Here is a 20,724-nt window from a genome sequence, read left to right on the forward strand (position 1 = left end):
GTTATTTGTTTAGTTTCTCATTTGTCTTCTTTTATTCATTTTTATTATCTTTTTTCGTTTCTTCCTTCTTTTGGCACACATTAATAAAAATAAAAGATTATTGTACAAACACACTGGTATATTGCTAGTACTAAACAAATATGGTTTTGTCCTCGTTAGCTTAGCTCAATTGGTATGGACAATGCATAATATATGCAAGGTCGGGGTTCGAATCCCGGGCATAAAAAAAATGGTTGCGAAAAGACGGACACATGACGTCTTTCTGCTCTATTTATTTTGCGTTACGTGTGACTTTTTTTTTGTCAAGTTGTCTAGTAGCTGGAGCCCACACATTTTAAACGTGGAAAAGTGAGGTGTCTGGAGAATTTGTACCTAACTCTGCTGATGTGGCAAATTAGTTCACTTCTAGTTATTCACCTCTTTCATTCAACATTATAATGTTTTAAAATCTATATGATTCCCCTTTCCTGCCAATCACTACATTCATCATTCTCCTTTTCTCCAAACTATATACCAGTCCCAACATATTCCTTCAGCAACATTCATTCTTTTCTATAACCCTCGCCAACTTTCAAAGATTCATCAACATGCCTATTGATATAACACAACTTCCATCCGACTTTCGCACCTTCACTTGTAAGGTTTATGTCGATCAGAACCACTCTTTTTGCATTTCGACCACTTCAAACAACATTGTTGAAGAAGAGTAGCTAGTTGTGACATTGAATGCTGATTTGTTCTTTATTCATTGAATCGAATAATTATAGTGAAAAATACAAATTATTGTAACTTTGGTTATTCTTGAATAATAATAATATTTCATAATTCTTAATGTTGTTCTTTATTCATTCTTGAATCGAATTATTATAGTGATTTGATGCTTTAATAATGTGTTTATCATTAAACCTATGAAAAATTACACACAGTGGTTGGTTTTGGTAAACATTGACGTGTCACTTGTGTACATGTTTTACTCTAGAAGAGGGATATGGAAAAGATCGATAGGACATGTCTTTCTATTCACTTTGAATATTACTCAGTTGTGACTTGTGTTGTGGTGTTCTTTTTAAACTTAGGTCGATCGATAGTATTTCATTTTCATTGCTATATGCTTTTATTTTGAGGTGTTAATTGTCATAATGTATTTGCATTATAATTTACAACAGTAGCTTGTTTAAAAAATAAATTACAATTAAATTACAACTGAAACCAATAAAATGTTTAATAAAAAAAAAATTTTGGTGGGAAAGCTAACCGTCAAATTTTTTTTTTTTTTTTGAATAAAGCTAACCGTCAATCAAGAAAGTTTTTAATAAGAATAATTTAGTAAAATTACAATTATCATATTTTTATATATACTATCATATTTTCTTGATAAAAAAACATATTTTCTTAAGTGTTAAATGATCAAATGCTACAATTATTATAGGGCAGAAATAATATTTAATTTTATTATATGAGTCGTGATTACAAGATCAAAACAAGACAACCAATTTATTTCAGACATGCATACAAAGAGAAACCTCAATTATATAAATATATGTCACTCTTTAGAGGATCAGACACATTAAACATATTAGAACCCTCAATTTCTCAATCCATTTTCCCCTAAAATCCAAATGGATACTTTTTCTGTTTATTATTAGGATTAAATACTCCAAAATGTTTCTCCAACTCAGGATTCTTTTTATTCTCATCAAACAACCCAAATATATAAGTCTCAATAGGTCCAGACCTCATTGGTGTCCCACTATTAACATGCCTAATCAAATTATCAAGATAAATTCTTGCATTATCATAAGTAGCTGCAAATCCACCATCTGAAGGCCAACCACTCTCAGACACAACAACCTTAACAAAACCAATTCCAGTATTATCAATTGCAGCATGTAATGAATCCAATAAAGCATCAAATAAATTTTGGTATCCCCTTGAACCATCCCTAACTACAACATTAGGAGAAGTGAATAAAGCATATTGAAGTGTAATGTCTTTTGTGTTACCAGTATAGCTAAAATAAGAGTAAATATTTGCAAATAAAGGTGCATTTGCATATACTAAGTACCCTATAATTGGATCCAAATATGACCTCACATCGCTTCTAAATGAACCTTTAGACGGAGGGTACGAGTTTCCTATCAGGGTCAAGTCAATAGCCGTTGAAACCTTGATTTGATCTTGAAGATTTTTCGCTCTTATTGCTTGGTATATATTTTGGATTGCCGGAAGAACGAATTTTGCCAATTGCGAAGAACCGCCAACTGGATTAACTTCGTTACCGACCGCGATGTATTTGATTTTGACACTAGGGTAGAAGTTTAGTACATTCTTTTGTACCCATTGATTTGCAATGTCTTTGTTGGTAGCAATGTTTTGAAGATCGGGGTTAGGCACACCTAACATAAGCTCTATGCCAGAGTTTCTAAGTGCTTCAAGAGCATCTTGGTTGGGATCATATAGCCTCATTCTTTTGATGTTGTTTGATTTGCAAAGATCTATTGCTTCACGTTGTGATGGTAGATTGGTTCCTTCCATGCCATAACAAACACCTATTTGAGCACCTGCTTGTGAAAACATTATATGTATCTCTTTAATCAACTCAAGCTGTAACATTGTAATTAGTCTTAACATATACACTATTAAAAAAATTACATTAGCAAAATTAGAGTTTAAAAAATGAAATTCTTCATTAAATTTGTCGGCAAACTATCCACTAGATTTATGTTGGAAATTAAGAAGTGGCTGAGAGTTGTCCATGCCAGTTGCCACACATAAAAACACTCCGGTGGGCCTATGCCATAGAAATATTTGGATAGTTACAAACTCACATCAAAATCATTTAAATTGACACTTATATAATACACATAATTTAACTATTTTTTATAGTATATATTATTGAATTATTTTTTCTTTCATACTTTTTACATTCATGTGAGTGTGTTTAAAATATTTTATATATGTTTGTGACCAAACTAATGTATCCTGTAAATTTTTAAAGCCTTGAGACTCAACAATGAAAACAAAAAAAGGAAACGGTATAGATTTCCCTACAAAAAAAGGTATAGATAGTCACACGGTTTGTTTCCATTGAGAACATGTCAAAAAGAAAAGAAAAATTTAATACTATTCATTGTAAGGAGCTTCCTGATTAAAGTATAGACATGCACTTTGTTAAGGATGTCCTTATCAAACGGGCAGGAGTATCAGTGAAGAAGGAGATGTCTGTGAACCTTCTGACTAACCCACTAAATAGAAGATCGACAATTAGGCATGTAGATGTTATGGTGTACCTGATCGGGGTTTCACCACTTATGGGATTAGGGGTCAGAGCTTTTACGGTAGGACATGCATCCTTAAAAGACGTGTCAGGCAAAGTGGTCAAACATGAGAAAGCGAGTACTGACAATCAACATGTTTTTATATCATTTGCTTTTGACACTTTTGGCTTTCTAACGCTTGGGGTTGTTGACCTTCTACATAGAGTACAAAGGGACATGCACAACAATGTTTTCTTTCCTAGGTTCATGAATGTTGCTTTTACGATGATTGATTTTGTCATCTAAAAAAGTCTCATGGCGCAGCTTGTTTTCCGCTTGTCTTTTATTCATGTGTAATTACTTTGATATATATAAAAAGAGTGTGTGGCTGAGAGCATTAAAAAAAGTAAAAAAAAATAAGAGTCTCATTTTGACTTAAGATAGAGTCTAGAAAATTAAGAAGTCTCACATTTATTGAAACAATGAAACTAAATGTATTTATAAATGATAGAGTTTGATTCATAGTTTCAAACTTTTGGACGATAAACATCTCACAATTAAGAACACCAACTAGCCCACAATGTTGCTAAACTTCATTGGACCTGTGCAATATGTCTACTTAAGAGACAAAAAATTAAATACATGAATTTCATTTTTTTTTTACCTAAAAATTAAGTCACCAATTCAACATCATCTATTTCTGTCAAAAAAATCAACTTTATTGTTTAATAGTAAATAAGAAAATTAGCTAGGAACTTCTACTTTTTCACTTACTTGTCAAGCGAAGAGTTACCGTAAACAGTGCAAATAGTAGCAGGAGAGAAGCCATTACGGTACTGTTGCCTGTGATCATGCTAGGAAAGAAAGCTATAACACAAAGGATGTGTAATAAAGCTTGAGTATTAAGCTGAGTCCTATACTTATTTTTGCAACTCACATTTATATAGAGATTCATATGCAGTGACCAATACCTCGTGGTCATGGGCCATTAGTATTTAGAAATTTCTATGGCTATCACTTTCCTCTATAGAAACATCTTGTCCTTAATAATTAAGTCATAATTTCATTAGACTAGTCGTTTTGGGTAGATAGCTTATGCTTTCTGCCCTTATATTAACGTAAGGTGGGATATATGGTTTGTTTGGATATTTTAATTTCCAAATAACAGAGATTCAACCCAAATAAGGAAGTCTTGAGGAGATAAATGCCCATTGAAATGGCAAGGAAATGGGGCCAAACAATATACCTATTGGAGTGTGGAAAAGTCTTGGAGATATAAGAATTATATGGTTCACCAATTTTTTTAACAAGATTATAAAGACAAAGTAAATGTCGGATGAGTTGATAAGAAGCACTTTATTTCCAATCTGTAAGAGAAAGGGGTTATACAAAATTGTGTGAATTATAGGGGAATTAAACTAATGAGTCATACCATGAAGTTATGGGGAAAGGGTGATTGAATGAAGACTAAGAAAAGATACTCGCGCGAGTTACCGATAACCAATTTGGTTTTATGCATGGGAGGTCGGCCATGGAAGCGATCTACTTACTTCGACGTGTGCTGGAGCAACATCGGACGAAAAAAAAGACCTGCACTTAATCTTCATTGATTCGGAGAAGGTGTATGATAGAGTGTCTAGATAGATTTTGTGAAAAGCCCTGGATAAGAAAGGGGTTAGAATTGGTTACATTAGAGTTATCCATGATATGTATGAGAGAGCTTTAACTAGAGTAAAGACGCAAGATAGGGCTACCGACGATTTTTCGATAACAATAGAATTGCACCAAAGGTCTACCCTAGACTCTTATTTTTTTACTTTAGTTTTGGATGTACTTACAAAACACATCCAAGAGCTAGCACCAAGATGTATGTTTTTTGTAGATGATGTAGTCCTGCTTGGAGAGTCGAATGAGAAATTGAATGGGAGGTTGGAGACTTGGAGACAAGCTTTAGAAGTGCATGGCTTCTGCTTGAGTAGAACAAGACAGAGTATATGCAGTGTAACTTCAGCAAAAGGAGAAGTAGTTCTACCTTGGAGGTGAAAGTTGGAGATTATATCATACCCCAAGTTACACGGTTTAAATATCTAAGGTCCCTAGTATAAAATGACGGAGAAATAGAAGTAGATACAAATCATCGTATTCAAGTTGGATGGTTGAAATGGAAAAAAGTTTCAGGTGTTTTATGTGATAAGAAAGTACCACTTAAGTTAAAAGGAAAATTATATTAGACAATAGTCAGGCCAACGATGTTGTATGGTACAGAGTGTTAGGTGGTTAAGAACCAACACGAGAATCAAGCATAGCAGAGATGAGGATGTTGCGTTGGACGAGTGGTAAGACTAGAAGGGATACGATTAGGAATGACACCATTTGAGAGAGAGAGAGAGAGAGAGAGAGAGAGAGAGATAGAGAGTTGGGGTAGCACCTATACACGAAAAGATGATAGAAAATAGACTTCAGTGGTTTGGCCATGTAGAGAGAAGACATGTAGTTGATGTAGTTCGAAGAATAGATAAGATGGAGGAGAGTCAAATCAGGAGATGTAGAGGAAGACCTAGGGAAACTATAAGAGAAACTATTATGAAAGATTTAGAGGTTAATGAGTTGAATCCAAATATGGTTGATGATAGAACATTATGATATAACTTAATCCATGTAGTCCACCCCAATTAATGAGATAAGACTTGGTTGTTGTTCGTGTTTATTGGACCAATGAAAATAAATGTATTTACTCAAGTGGTAGAGGTGTAATTCATAGGTTTAGACTTTTGGACGATAAACATCTCACACTTAAGAATACCAACTAGCCCACTATATTGCAAAGAGTTGTGTTATTTGAACATCCATTTTTATTACAACTTTTGAGATAACCAAAATTTTATAAAGAAAATGTGATATTGGCACAAAAATTAAAACAATTGAGAGAGAAAGTAAAAAAATAATGTGAGTATTAGATAGAAATTGTCACAAAAGTTATTAAAAAATAGTTGTTCGAATATCATTTCTCTATTTATATAGAGATTCATGTGCAGTGATCAATACCTCGTTGTCACGGGCCAATAGTATTTGGCATACCAGTACAAATGTCAAAATGTTAAACTAAGGGGGATGTATTGGATTAGAATTCTATGGGATTTTAAAAGACTTTTTAATTATGAAAAAGTCTTGTGGTATTCAATCAAGACTTTTTGCAACTTAAAAAAAGTCTTGTGGTATTCAATCAAGACTCTTTGTCATTTTAAAAAAGTCTTGAGGTATTCAATCAAGATTTTTCATCACTTAAAAAAAGTCTCATGGTATTCAAAATCATTCAAATTTCGAAGGATTGTTTAATAAATTGAATTTTGATGGATTTTGTGGGATTTTGTAGTGTAATTTTAACAAGAAAAAGTCTTTCATGAAAAGATGAGATTTCTTGAGATTGTTTTTCATTTAAAAGTTACTATCTCTTTCTTCTCCCTTCTCTCTCTCCCCCCTCCCCCCTCTCTCCTTTCTCTCTTCGTCTCTCTATCTCTCCATTTTCTCTCTCTCTCTCTCTCTCTCTCTCTCTCCCTCCCTCTCTCTCTCTCTCTCTCCCTCCCTCCCTCCCTCCCTCTCTTCTCTCTCTCTCACCTCTCTTAGAAAAACTCAAACGACTTCTCTAATTTCAAACACAAAATGAGGGCTGACACAATATTTTTTTTTGAAAGATTTGTAAGGGATGTCATAATTTTAAATACGTACAATTGAATTTTGTGGGAATAACATTTTTAACAAATAAAAAATGTGTATGGAGAATAATGTGTTAAGAGTGTGTTTTAGTCCCTTAAAATCTTATAAAATCCATAAAATCCTTAAAATTTTAAAATCAATAGTAAAAGAATTTTTTATTGGTTTTATTTTTCTTTATTCAAACGCTAGAATTTATTTGTTCATTATTTTTATCATCCACGCTTGTAAGTTTGTTCTTTTTTCCCTTAAAATTCATTGAATCCTTCAAAATTTTAAAATCCCATAAAATCCTTTGAAATCCTTAAAAGTCAGTTTGATAAATCCATTAAAATCTTGAGTGTATAAAGTCTTTTACATAAAAAGTCTTTTAAAATCTCACAGAATCAATACAATCTCACACAATCTTTTAAAATCTTAAAGACTTTTTTTATTAAAATAGTCTTTTAAAATCCTAATCCAATACACCCCCCTAAGTTTATGTTTATCAATTGGATTCAATGAATTCTATGGCTCTCACTTTCATCTTTAGAAACTTCTTGTCCTTTATAATTAATTCATACTTTCATTAGACTAGTCTTGTGGTAGATATGAATCTCTATTGTTAGTCAATAGCCTATGCTTTCAGCCCTTCTTAGTAACGAGTGACAGACAGATAGTTTGTCTGGATATATTTCCACATAGTAAATAGAAAATCAATCCATATAAGGCAATCTTGAAAGGATTTCATAAGACTAAAATTTACGAATAATAAAAGAAATTACGTCTAATGGGCATTTAAAAAGATGGCAAAATGGGTTGAGCTATATGGATTAGCACATTTAACATGTTACTTTAACTTAGGTAAGTTGAAATTTTCGATAAATCATTTAAATTGGTCTGTTTGGTTTAATCCCTCAAAGCACTTGTCGCTGCCAAACGGGCCACAAATACCTTATTTCACTTTCATTTAAACTGGAAAATCCTTTGTGAGGGACTAATCTGTCACAAATCTGGGAGTGTTATGTCACGATGGGAGCCTGAGAGATTATTCACATTAGAATCAGAGCAACGACACATTGAATTAGACACCACATTTTAGCCAAAACCTTAAGACAATGAGTTTATGAGTTCTTATAAAGTGTTCAACCTCTACTTTTCTAAACAACGGGAGACTTCTAACTCACACTTGCTAAGCAATAATCTTTCCCTCAACTGTGAGTCATCATGCTCACCCTTAAAATGGAAGCTCTTTTATCCACGTACACTTGCACTTGTACTACCATTGCGCTGCACAACGAAAGCTTCCGCCTGAACACCTTTCTAGAAGACTTTGGAAACAAGGAGCCAATCCAAATCCTTGGCGACCCATCGACTTTGACACCACCGTTGAGTCACGTTATTTTTTTAAGAAAAATATACTAAAAATATCAAAACGAGAATATTTAAAAATACTGAAATAATATAATATCAATTATTTTCTTAACATGTGTTAAATGGTCATATGCGACATTTTGTTGAAAGAAAATGTGACAATTATTGTGGTGCAGATATATTATATGAGTTGTGGTTACAAGATGAAAACAAAACAACCAATTTATTTTAGATACACATAAAGAGAGCAACCTTAATTACATAATTAAATGTCACTCTTAAGAGGAACAGACACATTAAACAAATTAGTACCATCAATTTCCCAATCCATTTTCCCCTCAAATCCAAATGGATACTTTTTCTGTTTATTAGGATAAAACACTCCAAAATGTTTCTCTAACTCAGGATTCTTCTGATTCTCATCAAACAACCCAAATATATAAGTTTCAATGGGTCCAGACCTCATTGGTGTCCCACCTTTAACATGCCTAATCAAATTATCAAGATAAATTCTTGCATTATCATAAGTAGTTGCAAATCCACCATCTGAAGGCCAACCACTTTCAGACACAACAACCTTAACAAAACCAATTCCAGTATTATCAATTGCAGCATGTAATGAATCCAACAAAGCATCAAATAGATTTTGGTATCCCCTTGAACCATCCCAAACCACAACATTTGGAGAAGTGAATAAAGCATATTGAAGTGAGATGTCTTTTGGGTTATCTTTATAGCTAAAATAAGAGTAAATATTTGCAAATAAAGGTGCATTTGCATATACTAAGTAGCCTATAATTGGATCCAAATATGACCTCACATCACTTTTAAATGAACCTTTAGACGGCGGATACGAAGTTCCTATCATGGTCATGTCAATAGCCGTTGAAACCTTGATTTGATCGTGAAGATTTTTCGCTCTTATTGCTTGATATATATTTTGAATTGCCGGAAGAACAAATTTTGCGAATTGAGAATTTCCGCCAACTGGATTAACTTCGTTACCGACCGCGATGTATTTGATTTTGACACTAGGGTAGAAGTTTAGTACATTTTTTTGTACCCATTGAATTGCAATGTCATTGTTGGTAGCAATGTTTTGAAGATCAGAATTTGGCACACCTAACATAAGTTCAATGCCAGAGTTTCTAAGTGCTTCAAGAGCAGCTTGGTTTGGATCATATAGCCTCATTCTTTTGATGTTGTTTGATTTGCAAAGATCTATTACTTCACGTTGTGATGGTAGATTGTTTCCCATCATGCCATAACAAACACCTATTTGAGCACCTGTTTGTGAAAAATTATGTGTATCTCCTTAGCCCAGAGTGTAAAATTTAAGTATTCATAATATATTCTACTATAAGAAGTAAATTCTCGACAAAATTTTGAAAGAAAAAAAATTCTTCACAAATTTGCCACTAGACTTTTTATTTCCTAGAATGGGAAAAAAAATTAAAGTCTAGCATACGTGACAACATAATTAAAGCGAGTTAAAAATATATATATTTATATACTAACAACTAAGTAAAAATAATAATTTTGGTGTCCCGGGAGGTTGTTGCTCCCGTCTATGCTCAGGACCACCCCTGACTGTGAAATATGTCTACTTTAGTTAAAAAAAAAAAATTAGAACATGAATTTAATCTTGTTTATCTCTAATTTAGTCACTAATTTATCTCTATATAAATAAAAAAATAAAACATGTTTATCGATTAGTACTAAATAAGAAAATTAGCTATGAACTTCTACTTTTTTTACTTACTTGTCAAGCGAAGAGTTACCGTAAACAAAGTAAATAGTAGCAGTAGAGAAGCCATTACGTTCCTGTTGCCTGTGATCATGCTTGGAAAGAAAGCTATAGCACAAAGGAAGTGTAATAAAAACTTGATTATTAGCTGAGTCCTATACTTATTTTTTGCAAGTCACATATTTATATAGGAGAAGAGATTCATGTGCAGTGATCAATATCTCATGGTCATGGGCCATTAGTATTTAGCTACTAATATGAAGGTCAAAATATGAGACTTTATGTTTATCAATATGATTCAATGAATTATATATGGCTATCACTTTCCTCTTTAGAAATTTCTTGTCATTTTTATTTAATTCATAATTTCATTAGACTAGTCGTTTTGGGTAGATATGAATCTCTATTGTTAGTCAATAGCTTATGCTTTCTGCCCTTGTATTAAAGTAGGGAAGGATAGATAGTTTCTTTGGATATATTAATTTTCAAAAAAGAAAGAGAAATTCAACTCAAATAAGGATGTCTTGAGGAAATCTTGAAAGGATTTCATAAGACTAAAACTTTACGTGTAATAAGAAACTACATCTAATGGACATTTATAAGGATGGCACAGTGGATCGAGCTCTGTGGGTCAGCACGCTTAACATGTTTTTTTTGTAAATCGGATATTTTTCGCGCACAACTGCGAATCCTAATCACTTGAATCTTGTGGGATCCAAATGGATCGCAAATTCTTCCTAAGAGTTTTAAAGTTGTAGCGTGTCCAAGACTGTATTCAAACTCATGACCTTAGTTAAGCTAAAAGAGACTTATGTCATCTGATCTAAGTGTTTTTGGGTCAACACACTTAACATGTTATTTTAGGTTATGTATGTTGAAGTTTTTAGAAAATCATTTGAGTTAGCCCGTCCGGTTTAATCCCCACATATTTGTTAGTCAAAAGCACTTGTCAATGCGAAATCGGCCACAAATATCTTATTTCATGTAAACCGGAAAATCCTTTGTGAGGGACCAATCTGTCACCAATTTGCGAGTGTTAGGTGACAATGGGAGGCCGAGAGATTATTCACATTAGACGAAGAGCAACGACACAAGTGAATTGGACACCCCCACTTTAGCCAAAACTGTAAGACAATGAGTTTATTGGTTTTTTTTCCTTATAAAGTGTTCAACCTCCACTTTTCTAAGCAATGTGAGACTTCTAACTCATACTTGTTACACAACAATCTTCCCCTCAACTGCGAGTCCATCAATTCATCATGCTCACCCTTAAAATGGAAGTTCTTTTATCCACATACACTTCCACTTGTAGTGCCATTGTGGTGCTCAATGAAAGCCTCCTCCTGAACACCTTTCTAGAAGACTTTTGATACAAAGAACCAATTCAAATTCTTGGTGAACCATCCGCTCGGACATCACAATTTGGTAACGAGGGAGCCCAGGGGGATCATGAATGAATATCTTCTTAAGAAAAATATATTAAAAAATATCAAAAGGAAAAATATTTAAAAATAATGAAAAATATAATATCACTTATAAAATATCATTTTTGTAGATGCATTTTCATATGGTTGCTCTCAAATATCAATTCTAAAATAGTACACATCGTACTTTCTTATGATTTGTTCTTTCTATAATATTTATTTCTCTCTAAATCAAACTCGCATTTGTTTTAGATGGATTTTTATATGGTATCCTTATACAAATCATAGATGTTAAAACACCACTACTCTTTTAGACAGAAAAATAGAGAAAAAAATTCAGAGAAATAATATATAGAAAATTTTTATAGAGAATGTAGTGAGAGAAAAATTAGAGAGAGGGTAGAAGTGAGAAATGAGAAAATATGAGAGTGATATAATGGCTAGTGTTATTATAATATGGTAGCTATGATGTGTGTGTTTTTTTTATTTTTTGTTACAGCTATGATGTGTGTTTAAGTTGTCACTATCAATTTTTGTTAAAATTCATGATGGTTGATTGTTGTGCAATTATTATCAGAAGAGTGTTATTTGAACAACCATTTCTATTGATAGTAATTTGTGGGACAACAAAAATATACATAGAAATTTGAGTATTGGCACAGAAAATCAAAGCAATAGAGAGAGAAAGTAAAAAGAAAATGTGAATATGAGAGAAAAATTTATCACGAAAGTTGTCAAAAAATATTTGTTTGAATATTATTTCTCTTTTTTTTTGAAGGAAAATATCATTTCTCTTAATCTTATGAGATGTGAATGACAAAAAAAAATTACAAGCCAACGGGAGCATATCTGCTACAAAGACTTATGGGATCTCAGTCACTCATTTTATTTCACTAGACTCTAAAAATTATTAAAAAGCAATTTAATGACTAAGATTGTCACCGGACCAAGTGCAGTGAAAAAACCACTAGAGATAATCCTTGTACCAAACCAACGTGCTGTCGAGAGATGTGACGAGGTGAGAGTTTCAATTCTATCACTCAAATTGTCTCATCCACTATGACGAATTAATCGTGAATGCGTTAAAACATGATGGACAAATAACTATAGCTCTCACATATGTAATACAATATTAATTTGTGTATGGCCAGATTATCCATCGGATGGTATTTCATATGAGTGCTGCTATATAGCACGACAGATTCAACACACGAAACGGCACGACATATTAATTTGAAGGTTATTTACTTTATTAGTGACTTCCTTCTAGTTTATTATATGCATATATATACTTTTCAGTGTTTTTGTAAGTAGTATATATTAAAAAAATATTGTTACCAAAGATACACACCTACATAGATAATTCAGCGTCTGTGTTATAATATACATGCAGAAGAGCAGAAGTTGTTTGGATATACACCACCGCATGAAAAGGTGTTTTCTGAGATTTATCATAAGAAAAATCCAGGAGGGTTGACATTTATCATTTTGGGTCAAAGCAAATTTAAGAGAAAAAACTAAATAACAACTATAAAATTAGTCGTACAAATTTGACGACAAATTTTGTCGTGCATTTCATCATTTCCCATTTCATATTACTCTATTTGGTCACTATTATAGGAAGAAGAAAAATTCACTTTTCAGATTTATGAATAACAAATGTATAAGGTCTATAATATATATTATCAATTATTCGATAAATTTAAAAAATTAATGTTTGATTATAATAATGATTGGAGAGAATACTACACAATACACAGCAGCAGCCGCCACCATTAAAGGTTATATGGATAGTTGCCAACCTAGTCATGAGTCATGACCAAAGGAAGTTTGAAGTTGAACCTTCATGATTTTCAAACTCCACGCTGAATTAAAAGTTTAAGTTAACGTTAATTAGTCTACATATCTTTACTTGTCGTGCTCTAACAAGAGACGTCAGTCACTATAATCACAAAAGTCTCCCCCTATGGATTCATTGATCCTTATCTTAGGAAATAGTCATCATAATGTATCCCTCCGATGAAAGAATTAAGGTAACATATACACCCTCCGGTCACAAATATAAGCAAAAATTCTGATGACACTCTGTCATCCTAGTTTTTCTTAGGCATTTTTATGTCATTTTGGGTCATATTCATTGCAATGCATGGAGTTACAAGCTACAAAAGGAAAGAAATTGAAGATTTTGAAAACTGGAAATCGGCCACCGATTTGTAAAATCGGCCACCGATTTTTGCTGCAGTTTTAGGCCATCAGCTACGGAAAAAATCGGCCACCGATAAGGGAAAATCGGCCACCGATTTTGGCACTTCTGGCACGCGTTTTGGAAAATCGGCCACCGATTTCTGGAGCACGGTGGCCGATTTTTAGCTTCTTATAAATAGAAAAGAGGTGTTTCTGAATGAAGAGGACGATTTTTGGAGATCAAAACACCTGGAAACACATAGGAGAGCGATTTGGAGCATCTTGGAACATCATTGAAGGAGTTTTAACAAGGTTTATTCATGAATTCATCTTGTAATTCTTCTTCTATTGTCTATTGCTCAATTATGTGTAACTAAACCCTCCTTTGTTGGGGATGAATAGACCTAGATGAACATGTTTGTTATGACCTAGTTTATATTATTGATTGAAATTCATATGATTGTTTCTCTTATTTCCGTTCTTAATGCTTTTTATTGTGTCGGCCGCCTTTAAATTGATTTACGGTTTATTTTGTGATACGGAAGTGGAATTGATAAACGCTTTGAAATAAGAGATCCTTGCCTTTGTAATCTAGGAATAGATACAAACCCTTGGAATCATTAAGAGAATTCTTGTTCGTTAATGCTTAACCCTAATCTTCAAATTCACTAAGGAATTAGGTCTTTAGTTTAGGTTTAAAGTTTTTGTCACTAAGGAATTAGGGCAAGAATAAATTAGATAATTCGGTAACAATCATATGAGTCGATTCAATAGTTGAGACTAAGTTATTAGCTTTCCATGGTCATCTAGTGAAATTCATCCCTAGCATCTTTCTCCAATTAATCTTAATCACTCTACTTTCCGTTATTTTCATTATTGCACTAAAAACAAATCTCGTACCTTTTTGTTCAATTAAGTCTTAAATACAATTCGATAGTATAACGCGGTCCTCGAGTTCGACACTCGGTCTTACCGTTTTAACTTTACTACTTGAACGGTTTCGTACACTTGCGAAATACGCCATCAAGTTTTTGGCGCCGTTGCCGGGGATTGCTAAATCACTGTTGAATTTTGTTTTTTACTTAATTGAAATTTTTTGCTCTGCAATAAAATTTTTTTGTTTATTTTTTATTTTTTATTTTTTTTATCTGTTAAGTTTTCTAATGTCGTGTTTTAGTATTTTTTTTTTCCTTCTCCATTGAGATAACTAACCACAGCATAGTATGGAAGAATTTGATGATTATCTTCTTCTACAACTTTCGGAAGAAACTGAAACTTGTCTTCTAACTGCACAATGTCGTATATTGGAGGGGCAGATCATGAGAGATACATTTGAAAAGGACCTTCTTCGATTTTTACCTCATAGATTTGATTTTTGTATAGAAGGGCATAAGAGTGACACTTTTGATTGTTATGTCCCACCACCAGAAGGTGAAGATATATTGGTTTTGGAAGCACAAGATGAGTTTCTCATGGAAAAAATTAATTTGGAGCAAATGCTACCTATTCAAATTCTTCCCAACGAATCATATGACAGAAATTTTCACATCAAGAATGTTTTGATTGAATTCATGAATAATAATCAAGGTTCAATTGAAAGATTTGAGAGTCAATGTGAAAGGTTATGTGAGCAAGTGGTTGAGTTTGAGAAGCTGGAGATTGGAGATAAATTCATTGTTGTGGAAAAGAAAGAAGATGAGGGGGAATCAATAAATATTGAGGCTGATCTAGTTGGTAAGGAAACTCAAAAGTCTCAACTTTGGAGAGATTTAGATGTCCAACCAGAAATTCCTCAACAAAACATTTCTCCAAATTTTTTTAGCAACAAGGCAGGGAAAAAGGAAGAGATTGATGAAGTCTTAGATGCCATTTATGCCTTGTTCATTGTTGTCCACATGAAAATGATATGGAAGCAACATCATCTATTTCTCAAGTTCATGGAGTTCTTACCCAACAAAAGGAAGAAGAAGGATGATGTGTTCTTTGTATCATATATGCCACCTTAACAGTGGTTGATGCGTCAAGCTAATGACATTAAAAAAGCGCTTCGTGGGAGGCAACCCACGTCAGTATGCAATTTTCTAGTATTTTTTTTGTTATGTCAGTTATTTGCTTCAGTAATTTGTTTCAGTTGTATTTTGATTTGAACTTGAGTAGTGTCCCTTATTTGTACTTGTTCTTGAACTTGTTTATTATCAATGAATTTGTTTGTTTCAGGTGACCTATTCCAGTTTAGTAACAGTGAGTTGATGAAATGATATTCTGAAAGTTCAAAAATGAGGAGTGACTTGGTTCTTCAAAGGCGAAGTGTACGGCGTTGCTAGGTAGTCACAACTCCCAGAAATCTCAGCCATAAGGTTCATTGCCAAACTTTGTTTTCCATTTTACTTATATGTTAGATTAGATTTCCATGCAACTACATTTCTAGAACTTGCATTGTTTCTCTACTGCTGATTGGTCTTTGTCATTTACACACTGAGGCAAAAGTGCTTGGTCCTGTGAGCCTTTTTGAAGCCTACCCTGTTTTTGTTTACTTTTGCTTTATCCATTTTAAGCCAATTTGAGCCGGTAGGTTTAGAACTTTTTGTTCGGTGACAAACTACAAATGAAGCCTAGAGCCTTTTAGGATGATTAACCCAAAATTTTATTGTTGAGTTAGGCTATGTAGGATGTTGCTAAATGATAAGTTTGGGGTTGCCTTTGGAATTTGCAACCCAATAAGTTTGGGGTGGGGGTACTAGAGAACAAGAAAGAAAGAAAAATAATGAAAAATGCACACAAAATGGTGTATCGAAAAAATTTGAAAAAAAAATGAAAAGAAAAAAGAATGAAAAGTGAAAAAGGGACACACAATGCTATATCCGAGTAAACTTCAAACTCGAAGTGTCCCAAGTTATGAAAATGTTCTCTAGGTACCTAAAAATTTTGGGAATTGGGGGATTGAATTTTGTTTATCACTTGTAGGAATGCCTAACTCAAATTTTGTGTAGCCTACTTATCCAAATATATCCCACCTTTTACCTAAGCCCCGTTACAACCCTAAAGACCTCAAAAGTGTGTAATGACTTTGACTTTGATTGATGTTTAGAAACTTTTCAAGCGTATGGTAATATGTAGACCTCCATGTCGACTGGTAGAACCCTATTTCATATGTTTGCGTGGAGTTGTGAATCGGTGGATGCGAACAAGTCAAACTAGCTCATCTTTAGCTAGAGGAGATTGAACTTTTGGGTACTATCATTTCATCAGGTACCTGTTATTTTACTGTCGTTTGTCACTGTTGCAAGTAAATTCCTTGAGGACAAGGAATAGTTCAAGTTTGGGGTTGTGATGACACTCTGTCATCCTAGTTTTTCTTAGGCATTTTTATGTCATTTTGGGTCATATTCATTGCAATGCATGGAGTTACAAGCTACAAAAGGAAAGAAATTGAAGATTTTGAAAACTGGAAATCGGCCACCGATTTGTAAAATCGGCCACCGATTTTTGCTGCAGTTTTAGGCCATCAGCTACGGAAAAAATCGGCCACCGATAAGGGAAAATCGGCCACCGATTTTGGCACTTCTGGCACGCGTTTTGGAAAATCGGCCACCGATTTCTGGAGCACGGTGGCCGATTTTTAGCTTCTTATAAATAGAAAAGAGGTGTTTCTGAATGAAGAGGACGATTTTTGGAGATCAAAACACCTGGAAACACATAGGAGAGCGATTTGGAGCATCTTGGAACATCATTGAAGGAGTTTTAACAAGGTTTATTCATGAATTCATCTTGTAATTCTTCTTCTATTGTCTATTGCTCAATTATGTGTAACTAAACCCTCCTTTGTTGGGGATGAATAGACCTAGATGAACATGTTTGTTATGACCTAGTTTATATTATTGATTGAAATTCATATGATTGTTTCTCTTATTTCCGTTCTTAATGCTTTTTATTGTGTCGGCCGCCTTTAAATTGATTTACGGTTTATTTTGTGATACGGAAGTGGAATTGATAAACGCTTTGAAATAAGAGATCCTTGCCTTTGTAATCTAGGAATAGATACAAACCCTTGGAATCATTAAGAGAATTCTTGTTCGTTAATGCTTAACCCTAATCTTCAAATTCACTAAGGAATTAGGTCTTTAGTTTAGGTTTAAAGTTTTTGTCACTAAGGAATTAGGGCAAGAATAAATTAGATAATTCGGTAACAATCATATGAGTCGATTCAATAGTTGAGACTAAGTTATTAGCTTTCCATGGTCATCTAGTGAAATTCATCCCTAGCATCTTTCTCCAATTAATCTTAATCACTCTACTTTCCGTTATTTTCATTATTGCACTAAAAACAAATCTCGTACCTTTTTGTTCAATTAAGTCTTAAATACAATTCGATAGTATAACGCGGTCCTCGAGTTCGACACTCGGTCTTACCGTTTTAACTTTACTACTTGAACGGTTTCGTACACTTGCGAAATACGCCATCAAATTCACTTTTAAGGTTCATTCAATAAATGATGTACGAGAAGAGTTAAATAAGTTTTTGATTATGATAAAAATCTTAAACTTTCTTTTCAGTCCTTATAAACTTTTTCAATAAATTTTGGCCTTTAAATGTTTTCTATCATGATTTCTTTTCCTGTTTTTAAGTCAATTTATATGTAATTTCCACATTTTTGAATGAATATTTAGAGGATGTTAAGAATATTATAAAAATCACTCTCATAAAAAGTTAATTATTTTGATAAAATATAAATTTATAGTTAATTATTTTTAAATTAATTATTTATAGTTAATTATTATTTTGAAATTAATTTTTATAATTGATTTTTATGATGATGATATAAATGTTATCAGAAGTTCAAAACTCCTAAAGAGCATTTGAAAATGTTGATTAAAGAAATGTTTAAAATGAAATACATTGGATGTGCATAGTCTATTTGAAACTATAAATTTATTATTTAAATGAAATGTGTGCATCAACAAACTTATATGGAAAATGTATTAAAATAGTTTGATATGCACAAATCTTTTTTCTTTTTTTTTTTTTATGTACGAGAATAGTTGTAATATCACTTTATGTGAACAAAGATGATGTCATTCCTCAAGAAAATAATGAACAACTTGAATTTGTCATGAAGTACCATATTTTATTTCAAATGAGAATACTAATGTGTTTAATTATATATGTCGTGGTATTTTATTTTTGTAAATATTAATTCACAAAGATATTGGAGAAAAATCAGGGATCGGATTCTCTACGATGCCTGGAGAGTCCAGTGAAATCATGGCAATTGAAAAAAATAAAAGCATAAAGAATTAAATACAGAAATCAGGAGAGATAAAATGTTTAATAGTATTGATGTTGACATCGCAGAAAATTGTAGAGATTTCCACTGCTGGAGATTCATTCCCACAAATTTTATCTTAGAGATACATGGTATCATTTTTATTTTATTTTTGACAAATACATGGTATCATATGATGTGAAAATTTTAGCACCACATTCAGGAAGTTCAAAATGAGCTTTTATTGAGGTATGTAATTCTACACATAAATTTGTGATCAAATGATTAAAGTATATTATCTTAATAATTTGTTTACTTTAACTCATTTAATCGTTTTGGGATTAAAAATATTTCGTTCCTAATCCTATCTCATTTTCAAAGATGTCATACAAGTCCACAAGGATATACTCTTTTTTTGTATTCATTTGTTTAATTTTCTTTCACATGATCAATTCAAGTCACTTGCACCCTGCAGCCGCCGGTGGCATCATTAAGGAAGCACTTGCATTTTTAATGGTTAATAAATCAAAAACTAGTTGCTTAGTATATCATTTGTTTTTTTGTTGTGGGGACATTTTTGTTTTTTAAGCAAGTTATTGTGTGGGATAAGGTCGAAGAGTCCGAAAGGACCGAAGTAACAATGGATTAACGATCATGACCATAACGTAATTTTGACATAACATTTTGATTTTTATTCAAAATTTTAAGACATTAAATAAATGATCACACTTCTTATACCATTTATTTGAATTATTCTTAATTGATGTGAAACTAACCGCCCGTAGGTAAATTCTAACATGTATGTGATAAGAAATATAATTTAATTTGTATATATTTTACATTATATAACCATCCATTATATATTATATGGAAAATGCCATTTCACGAGTATTTCACGAATGACATACGGCCACCATCATGTTGCTAAAAAACAAAACCCACTGCCACCGTCATGCTGCTTAATATTGTCTTCCATTCCTTTATTCATTCCGTTTCTCTCTGCTAATGATAAGTTTGGTTTCTCTAATATTATTTCTCGCCTTCTACTTCCAGAAGATCATCAGCACTTCAACTCACCGTCGATGGTTTCTTGGAAGCTGCCATGGCCTGCATAACATGCTTGTTTTCTAACTGGACCAATATGAACTGCTAATGCTTATGAAGTTGAATCTAATTGGATCAATCTGCTACTGCTAATGTCATGGTATAGCATGCTTGCAATGGAGTGAGCTATATGTATGTTGTTCATAATGTTTTTTGTATTACGGTTTTAGCAACATGATGGTGGCGGTGGGTTTTGTTTTTTAGCACACATGTGGTCCCTTGTTTTCACCATGCTTGCCGCTAAATGGTGAATTATCATTAGGAAATTCTGATTCGTGATGCTCTCGTGAGTTTTTCTCTCGCGAGATATAGCATCACTCATATTATATACTATCCAAGTTGAACATGGTCATGCAAAGATCGTACTACTTTTCGAAAGATAAAAAAAACCTAATCCTTCATGGAATTATTTGGCGATCTAGACCCCTAGCTAATTACCATCAAGTAGTTGGAATGATAAACTTAGATCAATTATGTTGAAAATGTATCACGCTCACATTTTTGTTTATAAAATAGTGTCTAGTTGAGAGCACCTTTCTAAGTGCATGCATTCAAATTCAATGAGTTGATTATTCTACCTATAATAATAACTCCTAGAAATATAAGAACTATATGTTGAGGAGTCGAGGAAACGTCAAGAGAAACACAAATGTTTTAAGCATCTTCTACATACAAAGAAA

General features: G+C 32.9%; 3 protein-coding genes across 3 annotated transcripts; 1 reads left to right on the top strand and 2 right to left on the bottom strand.

Moving 5' to 3' along the window:
• Positions 1-1,428: 1,428 nt before the first annotated feature.
• Positions 1,429-4,173, bottom strand: LOC146945273 (glucan endo-1,3-beta-glucosidase-like). Its single transcript, XM_085743612.1, has 2 exons — positions 4,032-4,173; positions 1,429-2,561 (listed from the first exon to the last, which is right to left on the bottom strand). Exons 1-2 carry the CDS (start codon positions 4,108-4,110, stop codon positions 1,609-1,611), a joined length of 1,032 nt encoding a protein of 343 aa, XP_085599738.1. The 5' UTR covers positions 4,111-4,173; the 3' UTR covers positions 1,429-1,608.
• Positions 4,174-8,459: 4,286 nt separating this feature from the next.
• On the bottom strand, positions 8,460-10,225 carry LOC146945274 (glucan endo-1,3-beta-glucosidase, basic isoform-like). The gene is made up of 2 exons (XM_085743613.1): positions 10,084-10,225; positions 8,460-9,608 (listed from the first exon to the last, which is right to left on the bottom strand). Exons 1-2 carry the CDS (start codon positions 10,160-10,162, stop codon positions 8,587-8,589), a joined length of 1,101 nt encoding a protein of 366 aa, XP_085599739.1. The 5' UTR covers positions 10,163-10,225; the 3' UTR covers positions 8,460-8,586.
• Positions 10,226-14,861: 4,636 nt separating this feature from the next.
• LOC146945275 (uncharacterized) lies at positions 14,862-15,722 on the top strand. Its single transcript, XM_085743614.1, has one exon. The coding sequence runs from the start codon at positions 14,900-14,902 to the stop codon at positions 15,680-15,682; it is 783 nt and encodes a 260-aa protein (XP_085599740.1). The 5' UTR covers positions 14,862-14,899; the 3' UTR covers positions 15,683-15,722.
• Positions 15,723-20,724: the final 5,002 nt, after the last annotated feature.

This window comes from Medicago sativa, chromosome 2, assembly GCF_051527215.1.
Source record: "Medicago sativa cultivar Bolivia chromosome 2, Bolivia_mono, whole genome shotgun sequence".
Classification (NCBI taxonomy): Eukaryota; Viridiplantae; Streptophyta; class Magnoliopsida; order Fabales; family Fabaceae; genus Medicago; species Medicago sativa.